This window comes from Sturnira hondurensis, unplaced genomic scaffold (assembly GCF_014824575.4).
Source record: "Sturnira hondurensis isolate 20B ecotype Veracruz unplaced genomic scaffold, ASM1482457v3 Scaffold0021765, whole genome shotgun sequence".
NCBI lineage: Eukaryota > Metazoa > Chordata > Mammalia > Chiroptera > Phyllostomidae > Sturnira > Sturnira hondurensis.
In genome coordinates this window covers 1670212-1690554 of record NW_028094396.1, presented here as the reverse complement: position 1 = coordinate 1690554, position 20343 = coordinate 1670212, and the positions used below count along the sequence as shown (strand labels likewise).

The window sequence follows — 20343 nt, the reverse complement described above, 5'->3', positions numbered from 1 at the left end:
CATGGAATACCACCCAGACCACTTCCACAAGCAACAGAGGGAGGTGGTTGCTGGCCAGTAGTCACAGCCAGTACTACCAGCTGTCTGGACTGGGTAAATCCATCCCATTGACCTGCTGACTGCAATCAAGAGTCATCTACAAGAGGAGAAAGTACACAGCCCACACAGAGGGCACATCTCCAGTACACAGCTTGGAAGATAGGGAGTCTGTGCCACTGGACCCGACAGGATGCCTGCTACATTAGGCCATGCTATCAAACCTGGGAGACATAGCAGCTCTATCTAATACATAGAAACAAACTCAGGGAGGCTGCCAAAATGAGGAGACAAAGGAACATGGCCCAAATGAGGAACAGACCAAAACTCCAGAAAAAGAACTAAATGTAATGGAGATAAGCAATTTATTAGACGTAGAGCTCAAAATACTGGTTATAAGGATGCTCAGGGAACTCAGGAGTTTCTTCAACAGCATAAAAATGATCCAATCAGAAGTGAAGGACACAGTAATTGAAATAAAGAACAATTTATAGGGAATCAACTGAGGAGTGGATGAAACCAAGAATCAAATCAATGATTTAGAACATAAGGAAGGAAAAGACATCCAATCAGTAGAGCAAGAAGAAAGAAGAATCTAAAACATTGAAGATAGTGTAAGAAGCCCCTGGGACAACTTCAAATGTTGCAACATTTGCATCATAGGGATGCCAGAAGGAGAAGAGGAAGAGCAAAAAGTTGGAAACCTATTTGAAAAAATAATGAAAGAAGACTTTGCTATTTTGGTTTAGGAAATAGACATACAATAGACAATCACAGAGTCCCAGACAAGATGAATACAAACAGTTCCACATCAAGACACATCAAAAAGAGCGTTAAAAAAAAAGAAGAAGTTAGTTACTACAGGGGAGCTCCCGTAAGACTGTCCGCTGACTTCTCAAAAGAAACTTGGCAGACTAGAAGAGATTCCCAAGAAATATTCAAGGTTATGAGTAGCAGGGACTTACAGCCAAGATTGCTCTACCCACCAAAGCTATCATTTAGAGTAGAAGGGCAGATAAAGAGCTTCCCAGACAAAAAAACTAAAGGAGTTCATCATCTCCAAACCAATATTATATGAAATGTTAAAAGGATTTATTTAAGAAAAAGATCAAAACTTAGAACAATAAAATGGAAACAAATACATATCTATCAACAATTGAATCTCAAAAACAAACTAAGCAAACCAGCAGAACAGAAATAGAATCATAGATACGGAGAACACTGGGATTCTGGCCAGTTGGAAGGGGTGTTTGAGGGAATAGGGGAAAGGGTGAAGGGATTAGAATTGCAAATTGTAGCTAGAGAATAGGTTGGGGGATTTTAAGAGCAAATATAGGAAACAGAGTTGCCAAGGAACTTACATGCATGACCCATGGACATGAACAAAGGAGGGGTGATAGCTAGAAGGAGTCAGGGCACTGTATAGAAGGGTGCAAAGGAGGATTAATGGGGACACTGTTTAATGATACAATCAATTAAAGAATGGTATACAATGTAAGAAAAAGATTTTATTTATTTGTAGAGAGGGGGAAGGTTGAGAGAAAAACATCAATGTGAGAAACAACCTTCAGTTGCTTCTCCTGTACACCAGGACCAAACACAACCCAGGCATGTGAACTGACCAGGAATCTAATGGAGAACTTTCGTTTTGCAGTAAGCTGCCCAACCAACTGAACCAGAGCGTTCAACCACCGTTATTTTACATAAGCAAAAACCAATATCTAAAGAGTGAAAGATTTGTCTGGATTCAGAAAGCATACCTAACTTTCATTCTGAGAACTCTAATATTTACAACAGTTTCTTTTTCAGTTAAAATACTTATTTGCCTCATTTCAGTGTCATGCGTTTGTTGAAAAATTGCTAAAATGCTTCTTTCTTGCAATTTCTGATGGAAATGACATTATTTCTCTATTCTTCCCCAAAGGCCTGCAATGAACCCTTGAATGGAAGGACAAACCTGGTTAGGTAGGCCAGAAGTCACCCCACAAGATCACTATCTCCAACCACGCCTTTGTTTCTCCCTCACTGGCTGTCCCTCCTCCTCCTCCCTCCCTGTGCTTCACCTTCCCTCTCGCATTTTCTCCACCAGCCACCCACAACCACCTCTCAGAGGCTCCGCCCCCACCAGCCCCGCGTGCCCTGCTCCAAGATGGCACCAGGAGCTTCTGCTCTAGAGGAAGTGAGCTCAAGCTACTCCGGAAGGGAAGGCGGGGTTGACCCAACGTGGGGCTGTGGGTGGGGCGGCGGCCGGGGCAGTGGTGTTCACTTTGGGGGCTGGAGAGAGGACGAGGAACTCGGTTGTGTCGAGGGCCCAGGACTGTGGGTGTTGAAGGAGTTGCCCAGAGCTGCTGGCGTTTGTCCAAAGGAAAGGCGGCCCTGGGAGCCGGTGTCCCGCCCCCGGAGGCCTCCTCCCCATACCCTCCTACTGGGCTGCGTGTGGGCGGCCCCAGCTCTGTCTCCGGGGCTGCGGCGGGAACAGCAGAGCTGGCCGGACTGGACCACCTCCTGAGGACCCACTGGAGAAGAAGGATCTCGGCGGGTTAGTCCGTCAGCGCAGAGGTCAGGCCGCTGATCCCTGTCCGTGGTTCTCCGTCTTTCGCCCAGCCCTTTTGGCAAGAGTCCCCGACCTCCCCGAGTTGGTTCTGCTTCTTCGAGTATGCCAGCAAATCTTTTAGCAGGGTGATTTTTCTTCCTCGCTTTGCTAGGAAGAAGATATATATATATTTAAAGGATCGCTGCCCTTCTCGCACCCCAAGCCCTGTTCTCTAAAAGTTTTCTTTCATTGGGAAAGCTTCATTCCTTCTTTGGACTATCTGATGGTTCTCACCGTATGATTTAGCCCGTGGGGTCACCTTTAGATCAGATCTTAAAAAGTATCACCCACAAAACGGGAAAGTTGTTCTCCCCGCCCAAGAAGGGCAAATGGACTTTGGAGTTAAGATGCAGGGGGGTGAACCAGTATCCACCATGAAAGTCTCAGAGACGGAAGGAAAGCTGGAGAGCCTGGCCACAGCCCTGACCCCGAGCAAGAACAGCAGCAACAGCAGTTGTGGAGGTGGAATCAGTAGCAGCAGCAGCGGCAGCAGCCGCGGAGGCAGTGCTAAAGGCTGGCAGTACAGGTACGGCCCTTTCTCCAAGGTGATTTCCTGAGGTAGAGGTGGGGGTGAGTATGCTGGAGTCTGCGTTCCTGCCGCTGTTGAATGGTAAAGTTTATTCACTGACTTCCAGAAGCAACTAATTTCATTTGGGCCTGGAATCACAACATTTATTAGCAAGATTTTAATTCATTCATTCATCCGCTCAACAGGTATTTATTGAGGCCTATTGGAGAATATATAAATGTATCCTTGAACTTCCTCTGCAACCCTAGAGTCACTCGTTCCTCTGATTTAGTTCTGTACTCACTTCTGTTTTGTGTGTGTGTGTGTGTGTGTGTGTGTGTGGCAATTTGTTTACAAGACTGCCTTCTGGGCGTGACTGTGAGGGCAGGGGCTTTTTAACTCAGCTGTCTCCAGAAGCTAGCAAATACTAGTGCTCAAAACGTGTTTGTCGCGTGCTTGAATGAAATAATTGAATCAGAAAGATTCTTGCCCTCCTAGTGTTTGTGACTTGGAAGGGGAGGAGTACACAGTTTAAATACAGAGGTACATATGCTAGTGCCTTGGGTACCTTGAGTTATCAGGCCACTTAAAAGAGCTCTGTGTCTTGATGAGAAATTCTGCATTTGTTAATTTTCATTAATACGAATGAAAAACAGGGAGCTGGAGGAGAGTCCTGGAGAAGCAACAGTGGTTTTGTTATGTAAAATAGAGGGATAGACCCTTCCAGAATCTTAAGAATGAATGAAATTAGGATATCTCAAGCTATTGGAACTAAAGGGATGAATTCTTAAATTTGCCTGCTTCTAGTCCTTTTCAGCCCTTGTGCTGCTTGTAGTTGTGAAATTTGTGTGAAACTTAAGAGAGATTAAAGCTAATATCTATGTGAACTATGCATGACTACATTAATATACAGAACAAAAGTGTAGGTTATAAAACTTTTATTGGTAAATGATTGTATGACATGAAAGTATATTTGGTTACTGTGAGGAATCAGCATGTTGTATTTTTGTTTGTGATTTTGTTTGTTATTTATATAACCATATAAAATTACCAATTACTTGGCAGGGATATTTTGACATGGCTTAAAGCAAGATCAGGTAATATTCTATGTAGGAAGAGATCAATTTTCTGGCTTCCTCAACTCTTTGAAACTCAGTCTCAACTGAATGGAAAAGTGAAACAAGTTTCTTAGAAGTACCGGGAGAGTTGTCATAAAGCCATGCATTTTACTCCTGTACTTTCATTCAGAGTCCTACTACCCCTTAATTTAGGATATTACTTAACGGTTATATAATTTTCAAACTAGAATCAATTGGAAGCACAAATGAAAAAGGTTATCGTGGGAAATGTAACAGAGGAAATGTTATCTGACAATCTGGGACAGTCAAAGATTTGAAAAACTAATACACAGGCTCAGCTATATTACTTCCTAGTACAATAATCATGGTCATAGTGACCTTCAGTCATCCAGTAAAGCACACTCTGTTTAAGAAGGTAGAGAAGTATATGAAACAGTGGTGAATAATTGCAAAGAAAATAGCTAAATTTAAGAAAAAAAGATGCTTATGTGTCTGGAAAATTCAGTTATGTGGAACTCTTCCCCAAGGATGCAAATAAATAAGGCATTACTGCATTTACATACTGTTATGTATTTTTATTTTCTTGAAGTTTGTCTGAGGCTATCCTTCAACCTAACACTCAGTCTAATTTATCCTTTTGTCCTTTAGGACAGCAATTTTCTCCATTGTCCTGTGTTGCTCCCTCTTCCCTGGCTTCTTCATTTGAGGGTCAGGGTATCTGGACTTTAAAAACAACAACAATAATAAAAACCTAATTCTTTCCTCTTAAAAAGCAGTTGGTACTCACTGCCTCCAGTTCTTTGAACCTCATCTATTGCTCAACCCATGACACTTGGCTCTGTTCTCACCAAGGATATGCATGAAAAACAAAGAATGTTTTTAGATTCTTAATACCAGTTGATTTCTTTGTAAGTGTATCTGTTAGAATTCTTTTCTTGAAGTTTTTGATATTGCTTTCTTGATTTCTTTATTCCTCTGACTGTTTCTTTCTCAGTTTCTTTGCTTGGCTCTTGTCTTTAAAGTTTGGTATGACAGATACCTTATCTTCTTTTCTTATGTTACACGTTTTCTTTTTCTTATTCTGTTTCATGGTGTCAGCTCTTTTTGCAACTCAAGAGCCATATATTCAGCTGCCTACCTGTAATTTGCTACTATCCCATTTTTTAAATGGAGATTTCAGGTTATTTCAACTACTCTCACGGAGTAGTTGAAATTTAGTAAAGATTCTCTGGTTTGATTTTGTAGGCTTAGAAATTTAACTAGCATGTTTTCAAGGTTCATAAATGTATCATCTATCATTACTTGGTACCTTTTCATAGCTGAATAATATTCTGTTATATCACTCTCTCACATTTTACTTATCCATGCATCAACTGATAGATATTTGGGATGTTTCCATTTTATGGCTATTATGAATAATGCTGTGAACATTTGTGTTCAAGTTTGTGTAGGAATATGTCTTCATTTCTCTTGAGTATATAGCATGTCTTTGAATAATGCCATTTTGTTATAATGTTAATGAGATGCTGTAGGAACTTAACTTTTGTTTATATCAGTTAGCCTATAGTGAATTGGTTTGGTCATACTTCATTTTGCCCAGAGTTGCAGAATGTATGGATGACATTAAGTGAGGCCTTACTGTATACCTAGGAGAGAATTGTTGGGTATACAGTAAATCCTCTGTGTTTAACTCTAGGCTTAACTTTTTGAGGAATTGCCAGACTGATTTTTTACATTCTCACCAATGATGAATGAGGACTTAATTTTTTCAAATTCTCGGAAACACTTGTTATTGTCTGTCTTTTTATTTTAGCCATCCTCGTAGTTTCTAAGTATATTTCATTGTGGTTTTCATTTGCATTTCCTTGATAACTAATAAGGTTGAGCTCTTGTCATTTGTTTATCTTCTTTGGGGAAGAAGGATCTGTTTATTCAGATCCTTTCCCCATTTTTAAATTTAGTTACTTTTTTATTATTGAGTTTTAAGAGTTCTTTATGCATTCTGGGTACAGTTCTCTTTTCAGGTATATGATTTGCAAATATTTTCCCCCATTCTATGGTATATCTTTTCACTTTCTCGATGTTATTATTTGTAGCAGAAAAGTTTTAAATTTCCTTTTTTATTTACTTTTGTTTATACTTGATGTCACATCTCAGAAGCCGTTGCTAGTCCATGGTCACAAAAACTTATAAAAATGTTTTAATTTAAGAGTTTTATATTTTAACACTTATATTTAGATCTCTGATCCATTGAGTTAACTTTATGATTAATTGTATTTTTTCTTTTGTGAAATATTCTGTTGTTGTTTATTTTCTGTTAGTATTTGTTAATATATTTAACGTTTATTTTTCCAATTTACATAATATTATCTTTAAATGTCAGTATTTCTTTACAAATATTTTGTTGGGTCTATGGCCATACCACCCTGAACGCGCCTGATCTCGTCTAAAAATATTTTGTTGGAATATTTTTGTCCTGAATAGGTAAAAGAGTGAAGTGTTTATCTTACATACTTATCTCAGCCACCAGTTTCCCTCCCTGGAAACACTGTCTTTTATTAATTTCTTCATTATAGGTCCAAAAAAATTTATATTCTTTATATAATAAATATATAATTACATAGGATATATTTTAATTTTGTATGGTTCAATTCTTTGCCAAACTTGCTGCAAAGATTTTCCTAGTCTTTATATTTTAACTTATTACATATTATCAGGCATATAAAAAACTTTTGTAAGTCAGAACTTTTACTCTTTTTTTCTTTCACTTCTACTTATAGAAAGCTATTTTTATAAACATGTATTTTTGTGTAGTTTTAAAATTATTTGGGCCCTGGCTGATGTGACTCAGTGGTGGAGTGCCAGCCTGCAAATCAAAGGGTCACTGGTTTGATTCCCAGTCAGGGCACGTGCCTGGGTTGCAGGCCAGGTCCCCAGTAAGGGGTGTGCAAAAGTCAACCACACATTGATGTTTCTCTCCCTCTCTTTTTCCCTCCTTTCCCCTCTGTCTAAAAATAAATTAATAAAATCTTTTAAGAAATGACTTTGTTTTACATTTAATTTTTAATCTGCCTGGAATATATAGATAGTATATTATCTCTTACTTTACTATGAAGTACTTCCACATTTAGTATTGAAAAAACAACATTTTTTTATTTCAGCATCTGTGGGTCAGGAATCTTGGTGCAGCTTAGCTAGGTTCCCTGGCTTTGGGTCTCTCACAAGGCTACAGTCATGTTGAGGCCCAACTGGGAAGGAGCCACTTCCTGGCTCACTCATGTGGCTTTTGGCAAAATTCAGTTATTTTTGTCTGCTGGACAAAGACCACATTTCCTCATGAACTGACTGCTAGTGGCTTCCTTTGGTTCCTGGCCCATGGGCTGCTCCACAGAACAGCTTACTACTTGGCAGCCTGATTCCTCAGAGAGAGGAAATAAGGCAAAAGAGTACTAACAATACTGAAGTCATGAAGTCTTTTGTAACCAAAGCATGGAAGTGAAGTCACATCACTTTGCCCTGTTCATTAGAAGCAAGTGGTGAGGTTCAGCCCACACAAGAATGTGAATACCAGCTGGTTGAGATCATTGGAAGACATGCAAGAAGGTGCCTATTACAGATGTTAATGTAAAGATACTTTTCAGGGGTGTCCAACCTTTTGGCATCTCTGGGCCATACTGGAAGAAGAAGAGTTGTCTTGGGTCACACATTAAATACATTGTGACACATAATCGCAAGAAAATCTCATAATGTTTTAAGTAAATTTGTGATTTTGTGTTGGACTGCATTCATATCCATCCTGGGCGGCAATCTTAATCTAAAGTTTAGATTGTCATCTATTGTTGAGATAGATTTGACAGGCAATTGGAAATTTGTTTCTGAAGTTAAAGTTTGGGACTAAATTTGCTGCTTGGGCAATAAGAGGACTTATAAGGGGACTTAACTGTTGATCAGTTGCGCGTTGACGTAGACATAAGGTAGTAAAGGGAAGGTGTCAGTAGGCTGGAAAAGAAGGAAACGGGGTGTTGATTTTCGACTGGTGTGCCACAAGAGTTTTTAAAACATGCAATACCTGACTATTGATTTAGGGGCTCTGACTTCTTTTCCCTTAGATTGTCAAAAAAATGACAACAGCAATACAGTAATAGCCATGCAGTATGAATGAATCAATTATACCTATTTTTTTGTCAGATTGGCAACAAATATATTTTTTATGTGCCACAGAATTTTAGTAATTTTTGTGTGTTGTGAGATGAAGAAGGTTGAAAATTGCTGCATTAGAGAAAGATTGATAGACACTTGTGATTAACTGGGTGGAGGGTGTGGATGAAATAAGGAAGTAAAATTGACCTCACCCATCCAGATTTGAAACTGTAGAAAGTCTACAGGAAGAAAAGATTTAGGGAGTCAAATGATATGTTTGATTTTAGGTTTGTTGACCTTAAGTTGCAAGAATGGTTAACTGGCATATCCATTGGTACCTTAGACCCATAGGGCATTAGAAGTGTGGATTGTTCCCTTTTGTAGTATCTAGGATGTTTTCACTTCTGTCATCGCATTTACTTTTTTAAAAAAATTCCTCACCTGAGATATATATATTGATTTTAGAGAAAGAGGAAGGGAGAGAGAGAGAATAAAAAACACTGATGTGAGAGAGGAACAACTATTGGTTGCCTCCCATACATGCCCCAACTGGGGACTGAAACTGCAACCCAGGTATGTGCCCTGACTGGGGATTGAACCTGCTCCGACCAACTGAGCCACCTGGCCAGGGTTATCATCACATTTCAACGTCACAACAGTTCTTTAGGGCATTGTTATACTCATTTTACAGTTGAGGAAATGGAAGTCAAAATGAGTTGGCCAAATTACAGAGCCAGTAAATAAATAGAAAAACTTTTATTCTTAGGTAGTCACTTTCATAGAGTTATTAAAAGTAGATAGGTTCTCTAAAGGAATGAATAATTATTGATAATTAGTTTAGGTCATGGTGGTTTCATCATTTACTAGTATTCTGACACACGTAGCAAATATTTTTGAGCTTCTGTCATGTGTGAAACCCTCTGAAGCCCAAATTAATGTGTATACTCAGAGCAGAAAAAAAAAAGTAGGAACCCCAATGCTTATTTTGGGAGGATCGTGAAAAAGAATCAGAAAATGGAAGAACTTCAGCTGCATTTGCAAAATTTATCATGATGACCTTTTTTTTTAAAAACCAAACTGAGAAGTGAATGTATCAGATTAATTAGCCTTAAATTTTCTTCTTTTCAGAGTAATTGATACTTACATGATGTGATCTGCTCACCATTTAAGAGGAAAATAAATTTCTATTTTTAAATTTTTTTCAATAACTATTTCTTAATTACTATATGTTAGGAACATTGCTAAATTCTGAGTCTAAAAATGGACAATGAAGTGTTTAGTTTGGGAGAGCACTTAAATTCTAGTTGATTAAAGAACAAACTGTTGCGTGAGTATAGAAGTTCAGGTAAAGTTTTCCAAAAGAGGCAGCCTCATCATATATATATATATATATATATATATATATATATATATATATATATATTTCATTATGCTATTTCAGTTGTCCTGATTTTTCCTCCTTTGCCCTCTTCCACCCAGTATTCCCTGTTTCCTCAGGCAGTCTTCTCTCCTTTGTTCAGGTCCATGGGTCATGGGTATAGTTCTTTGGCTACTCCATTTCCTATACTGTACATTACATCCCCATCCCCATAGCTATTCTGTAACTACCAATTTGCAATTCTTAATTCCTTCACCTCTTCTACAATTTCCCGCACACTCCTCCCATCTAGCAACCATCAACATGATCTCTGTATCCATGATTCTCTGTTCTTTTTAAAATATATTTTATTGATCATGTTATTACAGTTGTCCCATTTCCCCCTTCCCCTCCCATTCCCCTCCACCCTGCACACCCTCTCCCTCCCACATTTTCCCCATTTAGTTCATGTCCATGTGTCTTAAGTTCTTTAGTTTTTACATTTCCCATAGTATTCTTGCTCTCCCCCTGTCTATTTTCTGCCTGCCATCTATGCTACTTATTTTCTGCACCTTCCCCCCCCTCCTCTATTGCTAACCCTCCATGTGATCTCCATTTCTGTGGTTCTGTTCCTGTTCTAGTTGTTTCCTTAGTTTGTTTTTATTTTAGGTGTGATTGTTAGTAATTGTGAGTTTGCTGTCATTTTAGTATACATGTTTTTTATCTTCTTTTTCTTAGATAAGTCCCTTTAACATTTCATAAAATAAAGGCTTGGTGGTGATGAACTCCTTCAACTTGACCTTATCTGAGAAGCACTTTATCTGTCCTTCCATTCTAAATGAAAGCTTTGCTGGATAGAGCAATCTTGGTTGTAGGTCTTTGGATTTCGTGGCTTGGAATACTTTTCCAGCCCCTTCTTGCCTGTAAGGTCTCTTTTGAGAAATCAGCTGACAGTCTGGTGGGAAGTCCTTTGTAGGTGACTGTCCCCTTATCTCTTGCTGCCTCTAGCATTCTCTCCTTCATTTTAATCTTTGCTGATGTAATTATGATGTGCCTTGGTGTGTTCTTCCTTGGGTCCAACTTTTTTGGGACTCTCTGAGCTTCCTGGATTTCCTGGAAGTCTATTGCCTTTGCCAGATTGGGGAAGTTCTCCTTTATTATTTGTTCAAATAAGTTTTCCACTTGTTGCTCTTCCTTTTCCCCTTCCTTTCCACCCCTATAATTCGGATGTTGGAATGTTTTAAGAAGTCCTGGAGGTTCCTAAGCCTCTCCTCATTTTTTTGAATTCTTGTTTCTTCATTCTTTTCTGTTTGGTTGTTTCTTTCTTCCTTCTGGTCCACTCCATTGATTTGAGTCCCAGTTTCCTTCCCATCACTGTTGGTTCCCTGTGCATTTTGCTTCATTTCACTTAGTGTAGCCTTCATTTGTTCCTCTAATTTGTGGCTAAAATCAACCAGTTCTGTGAGCAGCCTGATCACCGGTGTTTTGAACTGTGCATCTGATAGGTTGGCTATCTCTTTGTCACTTAAAAATATTGGCTCTGGGGCGTTGAACTGTTTTTCTGCTTGAGCCATAATGTTTTGGTCTGTTCGCACCTGTTATGTATGAGGGACAGAGCCTTAGGTGTTCACCAGGGCAGGGCAACCCAAGTCGCTGGGTTGTGACGCTGTGTTTGGGGGCGGGTCCGAGAGGGAAAAAAATGGCACTTTGCTCCACTCTCTGCTGTACCTCAATCCCTTCCGCAGCTTCCACCAAGCAAACTAGGTCTTTCTGGTGCTGATTCCTGTGTGGGAGGGCTTGTGTGCATTTTAGGACCCTGTGGGTCTCTCCAATGAACTTTTTCCTGTGAGGGTGGGAGTCTCTCCCTGTGCCTCAACCCCCACAAGTGTTTTCAGTCAGTGTTTTGAGGCTTTATTTCCCGGTGCTGGGACCCTGGGTTGCACGATCTATCTCGCTCCCCAATTATCTGCACGTGAATGTGGGACTGCTGCCTGGTCAGCCAGCCACCTTGCGCTAGGTGCTCCACTTCTCAATTGCCACCTCGCTGGGTCTGCCTGTTGCCACCCCACACTCGGGGTCTGCCAGCTGCTGCCTGGGTGCCCAGGGTGTGCCCAGTACCTCCTTGCACAGCTGGAGTGCCTTGTGTACCCGGTATCACCGCTTCTTGTGCCTCAACACCTCTCTGCTTGGCCGCCCAACTCTGCCCCACCTACCAGTCTGGACGAATGTGTCTATTTTAACTCTGTGGTTGTTGGACTTCCATACAGTTCAGTTTTCTTTCAATTTTGGTTGTTACTTTGTTTGTGAATTGTTGTTGTCCTTATTTTGGTTGTTTGAGGAGGCACAGTGTGTCTACCTATGCCTCCATCTTGGCTGCCAGTCTCTGTCTCTGTTCTTGTTACCTTTGTTTTTTTAGATTTAATTGCTCACAGATATGTATTTATTGCCATTTATCGTTCATTGTTTTGATATTCTTCTTTTTCTTAAATAAGTCCCTTCAACATTTCACATAATAATGGTTTGGTGATGATGAACTCCTTTATTTTTTTTCTTGTCTGGGAAGCTGTTTATCTGTCTTCTGCTGTAAATGATAGCTTTGGTGGGTAGAGCAGTCTTGGCTGTAGGTCCTTGCCTTTCATGACCTGGAATATTTCTTGGAAATCATCTTTAGCCTTCAGAGTTTCTTTTGAGAAATCAGCCGACAGTCTTATGGGAAGTCCCCTGTAGATAACTAACTTCTTTTCTCTTGCTGCTTTTGAGATTCTGTTTTTGTCTTTAACCTTTGGTATTTTAATTATGATGTGTCTTGAAGTGGGCCTGTATGCATCCATCTTATTTTGGAGACTCTGTGCTTTCTGGACTTGCATGTCTATTTCCTTCACCAAAATAAGGAAGTTTTCTTTCATTATTTCTCAGATAGGTTTCCAATTTCTTGCTCTTCCTCTTCCTCTTCTCCTTCTGGCACCCCTATGATGTGAATGTTGGGCCTCTTGAAGTTGCCCTAGAGGCTGATTATACTACCAAGATTTATGCCCAGATGTAGTAGGTGTCCTGTAGGGTCCAGTGGCACTGCTTCTCCTATCACTGAAGCTGGATACTTGATTTGCTCCCTTGGTGTGGACTGAGTACACCCGCCTCTTGTAGTTGAGTGTTGGCTGCTGTTAGCAGATCAATGGGAGGGATCTACCCAGGCCAGTCAGCTGCAAGGATTGGCTCTGACCACTGAGCACCAACCTCTGCCCTCTGTGGAGGTTCAGCTGTGTGGGGGCAGTGTGGTGGTGCTCCGATGTGATCTGTAGCTGTCCACTAGCTGTGCTGGCTCTGGGGTTTCCCAGGTGGTACAGGCCAAGGTTAGCCCCTACCTGTGTTATGCCCAGGGCCATCCTGCCTGAGCTTTAAACCAATCTGAGATGGCTGTTATTTGTGCTGAGTTTGGAGATTCCCAAGCAAAGCCAAGCTGTGAATCTAGGTTGGCTGTTGCTAGTGCCAGGCCTGGGGCTCACTAAGGCCCGCTGTTGCTCATTTGAGAGGATTTAAGAAGTTGTGCAGTATGAGCCAAGACCAGCCTTTCATATGGAAAAGCAGCTTGGGCGGGCCTGTAAGTTGGGTGGGATAAAGTATCTGGAGATCTCCAAGACCGGTCAAACAGTGTTAGCCAGGGTGATGGAGTCTCAGATATGGCACCAGATTACTGGCTCTGTGGCTATGTAGGGAAAGGATTTAGAAAAGGGACAATGGTCTCTGCTTGCCTTAATGCCAGGCACTTCAGTTTCTCCCAGTATGCCACTGGTACTGGAGCTTAGAGGGAGTGAGTCTGAGTAGGTGAGTCTGTGTGTGGGTTCTTTAAAAGGAACTCCTTAGGGCTCCTGAAGTTTCTTCGTTTTGAGGATAATTTGAAGAAAAAGTCTTAAATGTTTGCTTTTTTTTCTCTGTAGGGGTTAAAGGAAGTTGAATGTATACTTCTATACCCTAGTTTTTGTTTTCCTTCTCTTGAATCTGCTATAGACGCTAGTAAAAACAAAAGAGTGACTATTTGTACACATGTAACTGAAAACTATAAAACACTGTTCCAAATTATTCTTTTTAGTTCTTCTCAAATAAAGTACATAGTTTAAGTCCCAGAGGTAATCATTCATGAAATAGACTTGTGGGAACTTTTGTCTTTTTAAACTATTGTTTTTGCTTTTGAAAAATAGTGGAAAATAATTTTGATGTAAATCGTATTTCCTTGAAGAGAAGGAACATCTTTGTTCCATGTGAGTGAACATCTTCCACTAGGTAAGAATCTTCCCTTATACTGACTTTGTTTAGAAAAATGATTTGTGTTCAGACTTAATCAGGTTAAACTTAAAACTAAATTACATGTTTAAATAGTTACATTATTGTTTTGGCATTATAATCCCTGGGTTTTAGGACAATTTATAGAGCAATTTAGTTTGTTGGCGAAAGAATGGATTTTCTTTTTGTTTTGTTAGGTGTTGTAGCAAAGTATGTCTTCCCACTCAGTCCCTGAATTTGAGTTTTGGCTGCCTTTTCAGTTTACTTGCATTGTTATTCTTGAGGTTAGCTGGAAGGTCCCTCAGGGGATAAACTTAAGTCTGTGATTGCTACTGGCTATAGCTGGAAACCCTAAGTCAGATGGATAGAAGGGAGAGAAAATGAGAAGGAACAAGAGGGAAAATGGGAAAAGAAAAAGAGCATAGCAAAGAGATAGAGACAGACAGAGGTGGAGGTAGGGAGGAAAAGAAGGGAATGGAATGAAATGAAAATGTGATCTGCAAATCCAGGAGTTACAGGTTTGGGGAGATACCCAGCTGTATTCTGAGAGAGAAAGAAAACAACAAGAGCCCTGGCCAGCGTGGCTCAGTTGTTTGGGCATCGTCCTGCAAAGGTCATTGGTTCAATTCCTGGTCAGGGCACGTGCCTGGGTTGTAAGCCAGATCCCCGTTGGGGCATGTGAGAGGGAACCAATTCGTGTTTTTCTCCCTCTTTCTCCTTCCCTTCTCTCTAAAAATAAATAAGTAAAATCTTAAAGATAAAAGTGACAAGTTTATAAAGACAGAAAAGGTGTGACTTTCAAAGGGATTATATCAATTATTCTGAAAGCTGTGATTGGTGCTGGCAAGCACACTTACACTATGCTATACATAATTAACTGCTTACATCTATTGCCAGGGGAAACTTTATTTCTTAATAGAGAGTTCAGTGATGCAGAGCCAGTTCCAGGAACTGCATCGTTATGGAATCATTTGGTTTAGCCCAGTTTAAATTCATTTTTCACATGAGGAAGGTGAGTTAGCTCAGCTTCCCAGACGCTTCCAGGCTCTGTTTTAGATTGTTCTCTTGAAATATTGTTACCGAACAGAAATGGTGTTCTACTTCCCAGTGCCCATAGGCAAACTCTGGAGATAGAAGTTTGGTAAAAAAGGAAAGAGGTCATTTATTCAAAAGCTACACAGTTTTGGCAGAATGGCAAGCTTCTGCCTCAGAGTCCCCTCTCTTCAGAACACTCAGAGAAAAATAACCCTTCCAACCTCTGCCAGACCAATCCAAGGCTGTAACCCAGTTTCTTTTCCTATTTAAAAATACACTCCTTTGGTAAACTTTAGGCATCCACTGAGTTGGCCTTGAAGGTGCTCTGTTTCTTTCCCCATCACTGTTGGGCCTCAGTTTGGAGTCTGTGTGCATTCTGCCTTCTTCTGCTCACTGCCCACCAGCTTAGCACCTGCACACCATCCCTCCGGCTGTTGGCTTGCTGGTGCACCCCTCTGCCAGGCTGAGCAGAATCATACGGCACTAGTTGCCTGTGCCTGCCACCACTTCTCACTGCAAGGGTTAGGGGCCTGTCACCTAGCCACATGGCTTCCAGTACCTGCTGGTCCACGAGTGCTCCTGTCCCCCAACAGGGCCAGTAAAAGGAAAGAGCTGCGTGTTTCTCCCTACTTTTTGTTTAAATCTCCTGGCCCAAAATTCTGTGTCTCTGGAAGGGTCACACATTCCATGCTCCTCAGCACATCCCATCCTTTTCCCAGTCTGCATTGGCAGACCAGAACCTCCCCTGCCACCACGTTATGTGGGTAATAAGAGGACTTTTCCCTCTGTCAATCACCCTCTCCATCCTGGCACAGACTCCGTGCAAGGCTTCTTCCTGCTGCATCTCTGCCGAGGGCAGGAAATCTGTTGTCACACATTGTGCAATGCCACACTGCCCANCTCCTGGCCCAAAATTCTGTGTCTCTGGAAGGGTCACACATTCCATGCTCCTCAGCACATCCCATCCTTTTCCCAGTCTGCATTGGCAGACCAGAACCTCCCCTGCCACCACGTTATGTGGGTAATAAGAGGACTTTTCCCTCTGTCAATCACCCTCTCCATCCTGGCACAGACTCCGTGCAAGGCTTCTTCCTGCTGCATCTCTGCCCAGGGCAGGAAATCTGTTGTCACACATTGTGCAATGCCACACGGCCCAGCATTTCCTGCAACCCCTCCCTCACTCTGGGGAGTACAGTCTCTCCCGTGCTGCCTTGGGACCTCTGTCCTCTCTCCAGCGAGTTGGCCAGATCTCCCTGTATTAATAAAAAAAACTCCATTTTGTAGGAGTTTTTTTTCTTTCACATTTCTCCCTTTGATCAAGGTATTTTCTTAGCATCAATACTCAATCATTAGGAAATAGCATTGGTCCATCTTTGAAAAAGCAGCAGTGATCCCTCATCACTGGAAGGCTCTTGTTTGGTATGTCATGTCCCATGTAGGAGGGAAATAAATTTGAGTGTGCAGTGAGAGAGCTATGGCCATATTTTAGCAATAAGGAGGCTTGCTGGGAGCAGAACTAAGTCCCATATTCCTTGGATCAGTAGTTCTCTGTAGAGGGTTTCTCAGTTGGATTTATTCATTGTAACATCTCTAGACTATTTCTTTACAGTAAATCAGGTCTCCTTTCAGCAGTGCAGGTTCATACATTCCTTGATTTAATCTCATGGGTCTGTCAGTAATAATTTCAAAAGGAGACTGTTTTGGCAAAGGAAGTAGCGTAATCTCAGGTTGAGTAATACCAAGGGAAGAGCCATAGGTCAGGGCAGTTAAAAGACTCTACAAGTTTTGCCAACTGAGCTTTGAGTTTTGATTATCCAGTTAGTCCCTTCTACAAGGCCAGAGGACTGGGGTGATAAACACAATGGAAATGTTAAGTCAACCAGATCTTATAAATGGATTGTGTAATTTGTCCTGTGAGGTGGAGCTCTGTGGGGTTTCCCCAAGTTGTTCTTCTCTTTTAGGGGAAAGAGAAGAACTCTTCTCTTTCTGGGGAAAGCTCTTTCTTCTGGGGAAAGCTCTTTTCTCGGAGTCTTTTATTTATTGCCGAGGCTATGGCTCTGCTGACTGGGAATGCTTCCACCCAGTGAGAAAACATACAAATCATTCTAACACATTTGTATCCTAGAGAAGGGGGCAGACTTCAAAGGATCCCAAAGGCCAGGGGTGAATGCCCCATATACGTATGAAGGAGCTTTCCAGGGTAGTGCTTAGGCTAGATATGGCATTAATGGTATACCAGCAAAGTTGTCTTTGGAAATGGCTTCCAGTAGTATTGTTTGTTTGTTTTATCCCATAAAGCCATTTTGTAAGTGTTGGAACGAGTTAAGCCATGTGCATATTATAATGTGTGATGTATGCAGTCAGGGAGGAGTGGTCAAGCATTTTTGACATAGTGATAAGTTCCTTTTAGGGTCAAATTTACAGCCTTGTTGTAACCGTTTCTTTCTATTTTGTCAATCAGCTAAATGCTGTGCTCCCATGATGTTTTCTTTTAAATCTCTAGTTACTTTAGCTGGTGGTGTAGGTGCTTCTATTGGGGGCTGAGATTGTTGTAATGCTTCTAACTTAGCAGCAGCAGCAGCCAAGTGATTACTTCTACTTTCCTCAGTGTTCGCCATTGAATGTCCAGGGATTTTTATGATTGCTAAAGATTTAGGTAATTGGATAGCCTGTATGAGTTCTAAAGCATAAGAACTGATTTTTATATTTTGTCTGGAAGATCTTAGGAATCCTCTTTGTTTCCAGAGCATACCAGAGTCACCGGCAACACCAGAGATATACCTACTGTCAGAATAAATGTTAGCTATCTTTGGCCGGATTGCAAGCATCGAGTAGAAGTTGCGTGAGAAATGTTCTTAGTGGTTTTATTTAGAGAGATGATTGCATAGCCTGCTTGATAGTGGCCTATTTCATCCTTTTTAAAAAATTTTAGGTTGTTTCCTCTGTCACACCAGCCACCACAAAGGACGTGAACCCATAGCCAGCACTATGTCAAGACTGGAGATGGCTGTGACCTTGATGATCAAGGCCTTTGCCCCATACGTGGGCACAGATGGCACCGTGCAGAGCCTGAGCAAGTGGGAGATGAAGGTGCTCCTGGAGAAGAAACTGCAGGGCTTCCTGCAGAGTGAAAGGGACAAGGAGGCCATGGACAAGCTGCCCAAGGACCTGGATGCCAATGGAGATACCACGGTGGACTTCAGCAAGTTCATATTGCGGCTGCCATCACATCTGCTTGTCGGTTGTACTTCAGCAGAAGGGACTCAACTGAGGTCCTGTAGACCCAGATTCCTGAAGAGGGCCCAGGGAGCAGAGTCCTGGCTTCCAGAAAGCTCTAGGCGGCAATTATTTCTCTGGGCTGAGTGAGCTGATGGCTGTCTGATTAATAAAATACATTAATTAATTAGTGAAATGAAAAAAAGTAGTTTATTCTAGAGAGAGAGGAAGGGAGACAGAAACAGTGGTTTGTCCCACTTATTTACTCACGCATTGGTGGTTTCTTATATGTCTTTTGACTGGGATTGAACTTGCTACCTTTGAGGATTAGGATGACACTAACCAAATAAGCTACCTGGCCAGGGCCTATTTCATCCTTTATGTAAAAATCATCAGTAAAGCAAACTAATTCAACATTTTAAAGAGGTGTTTCCTGTAAATCAGTTCAGAGAGTTAGTATTCAGTCTGTTAATGTCAGGCAGTCGTGAGGGATTTCCTCAGAGGGAGGAGAGTAGCAGGGTTCAGAGTATTACAGTGAGCAGTAGTCATATTAGATGAAGACAATAAAAGAATTTTGTAGGGGGGTTAGTCTTTTAGCAGATAGTTCCCATGAGGCATATAAGAGTTATTGGAGGGCCCATTATTATATTCCTTTCTGCCTATTAAAGTAAATTGGCAGTGGCCACAATATCTCTCATACAGAGTAGGAGACTTTTGGCCATCAGGTCTAATTGTTGGCTGTGGTATCCATTGAGTCTATGTTGGTTTCCATGTCATTGGGTCAAGACACCTAAGGCATTTCCTTCTCTTTCATGGATGAAAAGGAAACAAGGCAATTGGTAATTAGGATGTTTTCCTCTCTGAGCCCATGGATCAGCTTATGGAGGTCAGAGAATCTTGGCTTATGTTTGGATAGTGAACAGAAATTCTCTAGTAGTGGGGTCCTCTTTGGGATTAGGGAATTCTTTGGTAATGGCATGGAGTTCAGTTTTAGTCCATGGGGATATAAAAAATAGGGGTTGTCATTCTGGACCAGACCCATCTGATGGTTTACCTTTAAATGGAACAGTAAGAGTGGGGTGATTTTAATAGAGGCTTGGGGTCATTGTTATGAAAAGAGAGTTCATGCCTTGGCCGACGTGGCTCAGCTGGGTGGAGAGTCATCCTGTAGACCAAAAGGTTGTGAGTTCAATCCCCTTTTGGGGTGCATATGAGAAGGCAACCAATTGATGTTTCTCTTTCATATTGATGTTTCTCTCTCTCTCCCCCTCTCCCCCTCCCACTCTCTAGAAGTAATGAAAAATGCCCTCGGGTGAGGATTAAAAAAAGAAATGAAATTCACCCAATGAGGGATAAAGGAGGTAGGACAGGAAAGCAGCAAAGGAGCCAAAGGTGCAGATAACAAGGTGCAGAGGAACATTTAGAAGTTTCCTCAAGTTTAGGAAGCCTCTGAGACAACTCAGTTTGCTTTGGTTAATTTAGAATTTGTGTCTTAGAGGGAAGCATTTTTAAAGAAATTCTATTTCGTCTTACAAGGGAAGGAAGGGGGAAAGAGAGAGAAACATCAATGTGTGAGAGAAACAGATTGGTTGCCTTTTACATGCTGCCATCTGGGGACCTGGCTCACAACTGAGGCATGTGCCCTGACTGGGAATTGAACCGGTGACCCTTCAGTTTGCAGGCCAGGGCTCAATCCACTGAGCCACACCAGCAAGGGCGGGAAGCAATTTTTGAATCACTCATATCAGAGGTCTCCAACCCACTGGGCCATGGACCAATATCAGTCCATGGCCTGGTAGGAACTGGGCTGCACAGCAGGAAGTAAGCTTGAATGTAATGCACTTGAATCATCCCCAAGCCATCCCCCCACCCCCAGTCTGTGGAAAAATTACCTTCCACAAAACTGGTCCCTGATGCCAAAAAGGTTAGGGACTGCTGATATATGTTTGGAAGCTTCAAAAATGCTGATTATAATGTACTTCCCATTCATGTTGCTTAGTTCATAGTCTTTTTCCAGTTGACTGTGCAGATAGACTAGCTTGGGGATTTCAAAGGAGCTCCAGTTTGGCTAGAAGTTTAATTGTAAACCATGCTGGGTAAT

At 41.4% G+C, this 20343-nt stretch overlaps 1 protein-coding gene and 1 pseudogene across 1 annotated transcript in view; both read left to right on the top strand.

Annotated features, from left to right (window-relative positions):
* Window positions 1-2290: 2290 nt before the first annotated feature.
* Window positions 2291-20343, top strand: part of OSBPL11 (oxysterol binding protein like 11) — a 93802-nt gene continuing 75749 nt past the window's right edge. The window contains exon 1 of the mRNA XM_037033670.1: window positions 2291-3155. Within this exon, the coding sequence (XP_036889565.1) occupies window positions 2959-3155 (197 nt within the window). The 5' untranslated portion in view covers window positions 2291-2958. The remainder of the gene's footprint in view (window positions 3156-20343) is intronic.
* LOC118978295 (protein S100-P-like) lies at window positions 3101-19407 on the top strand (annotated as a pseudogene).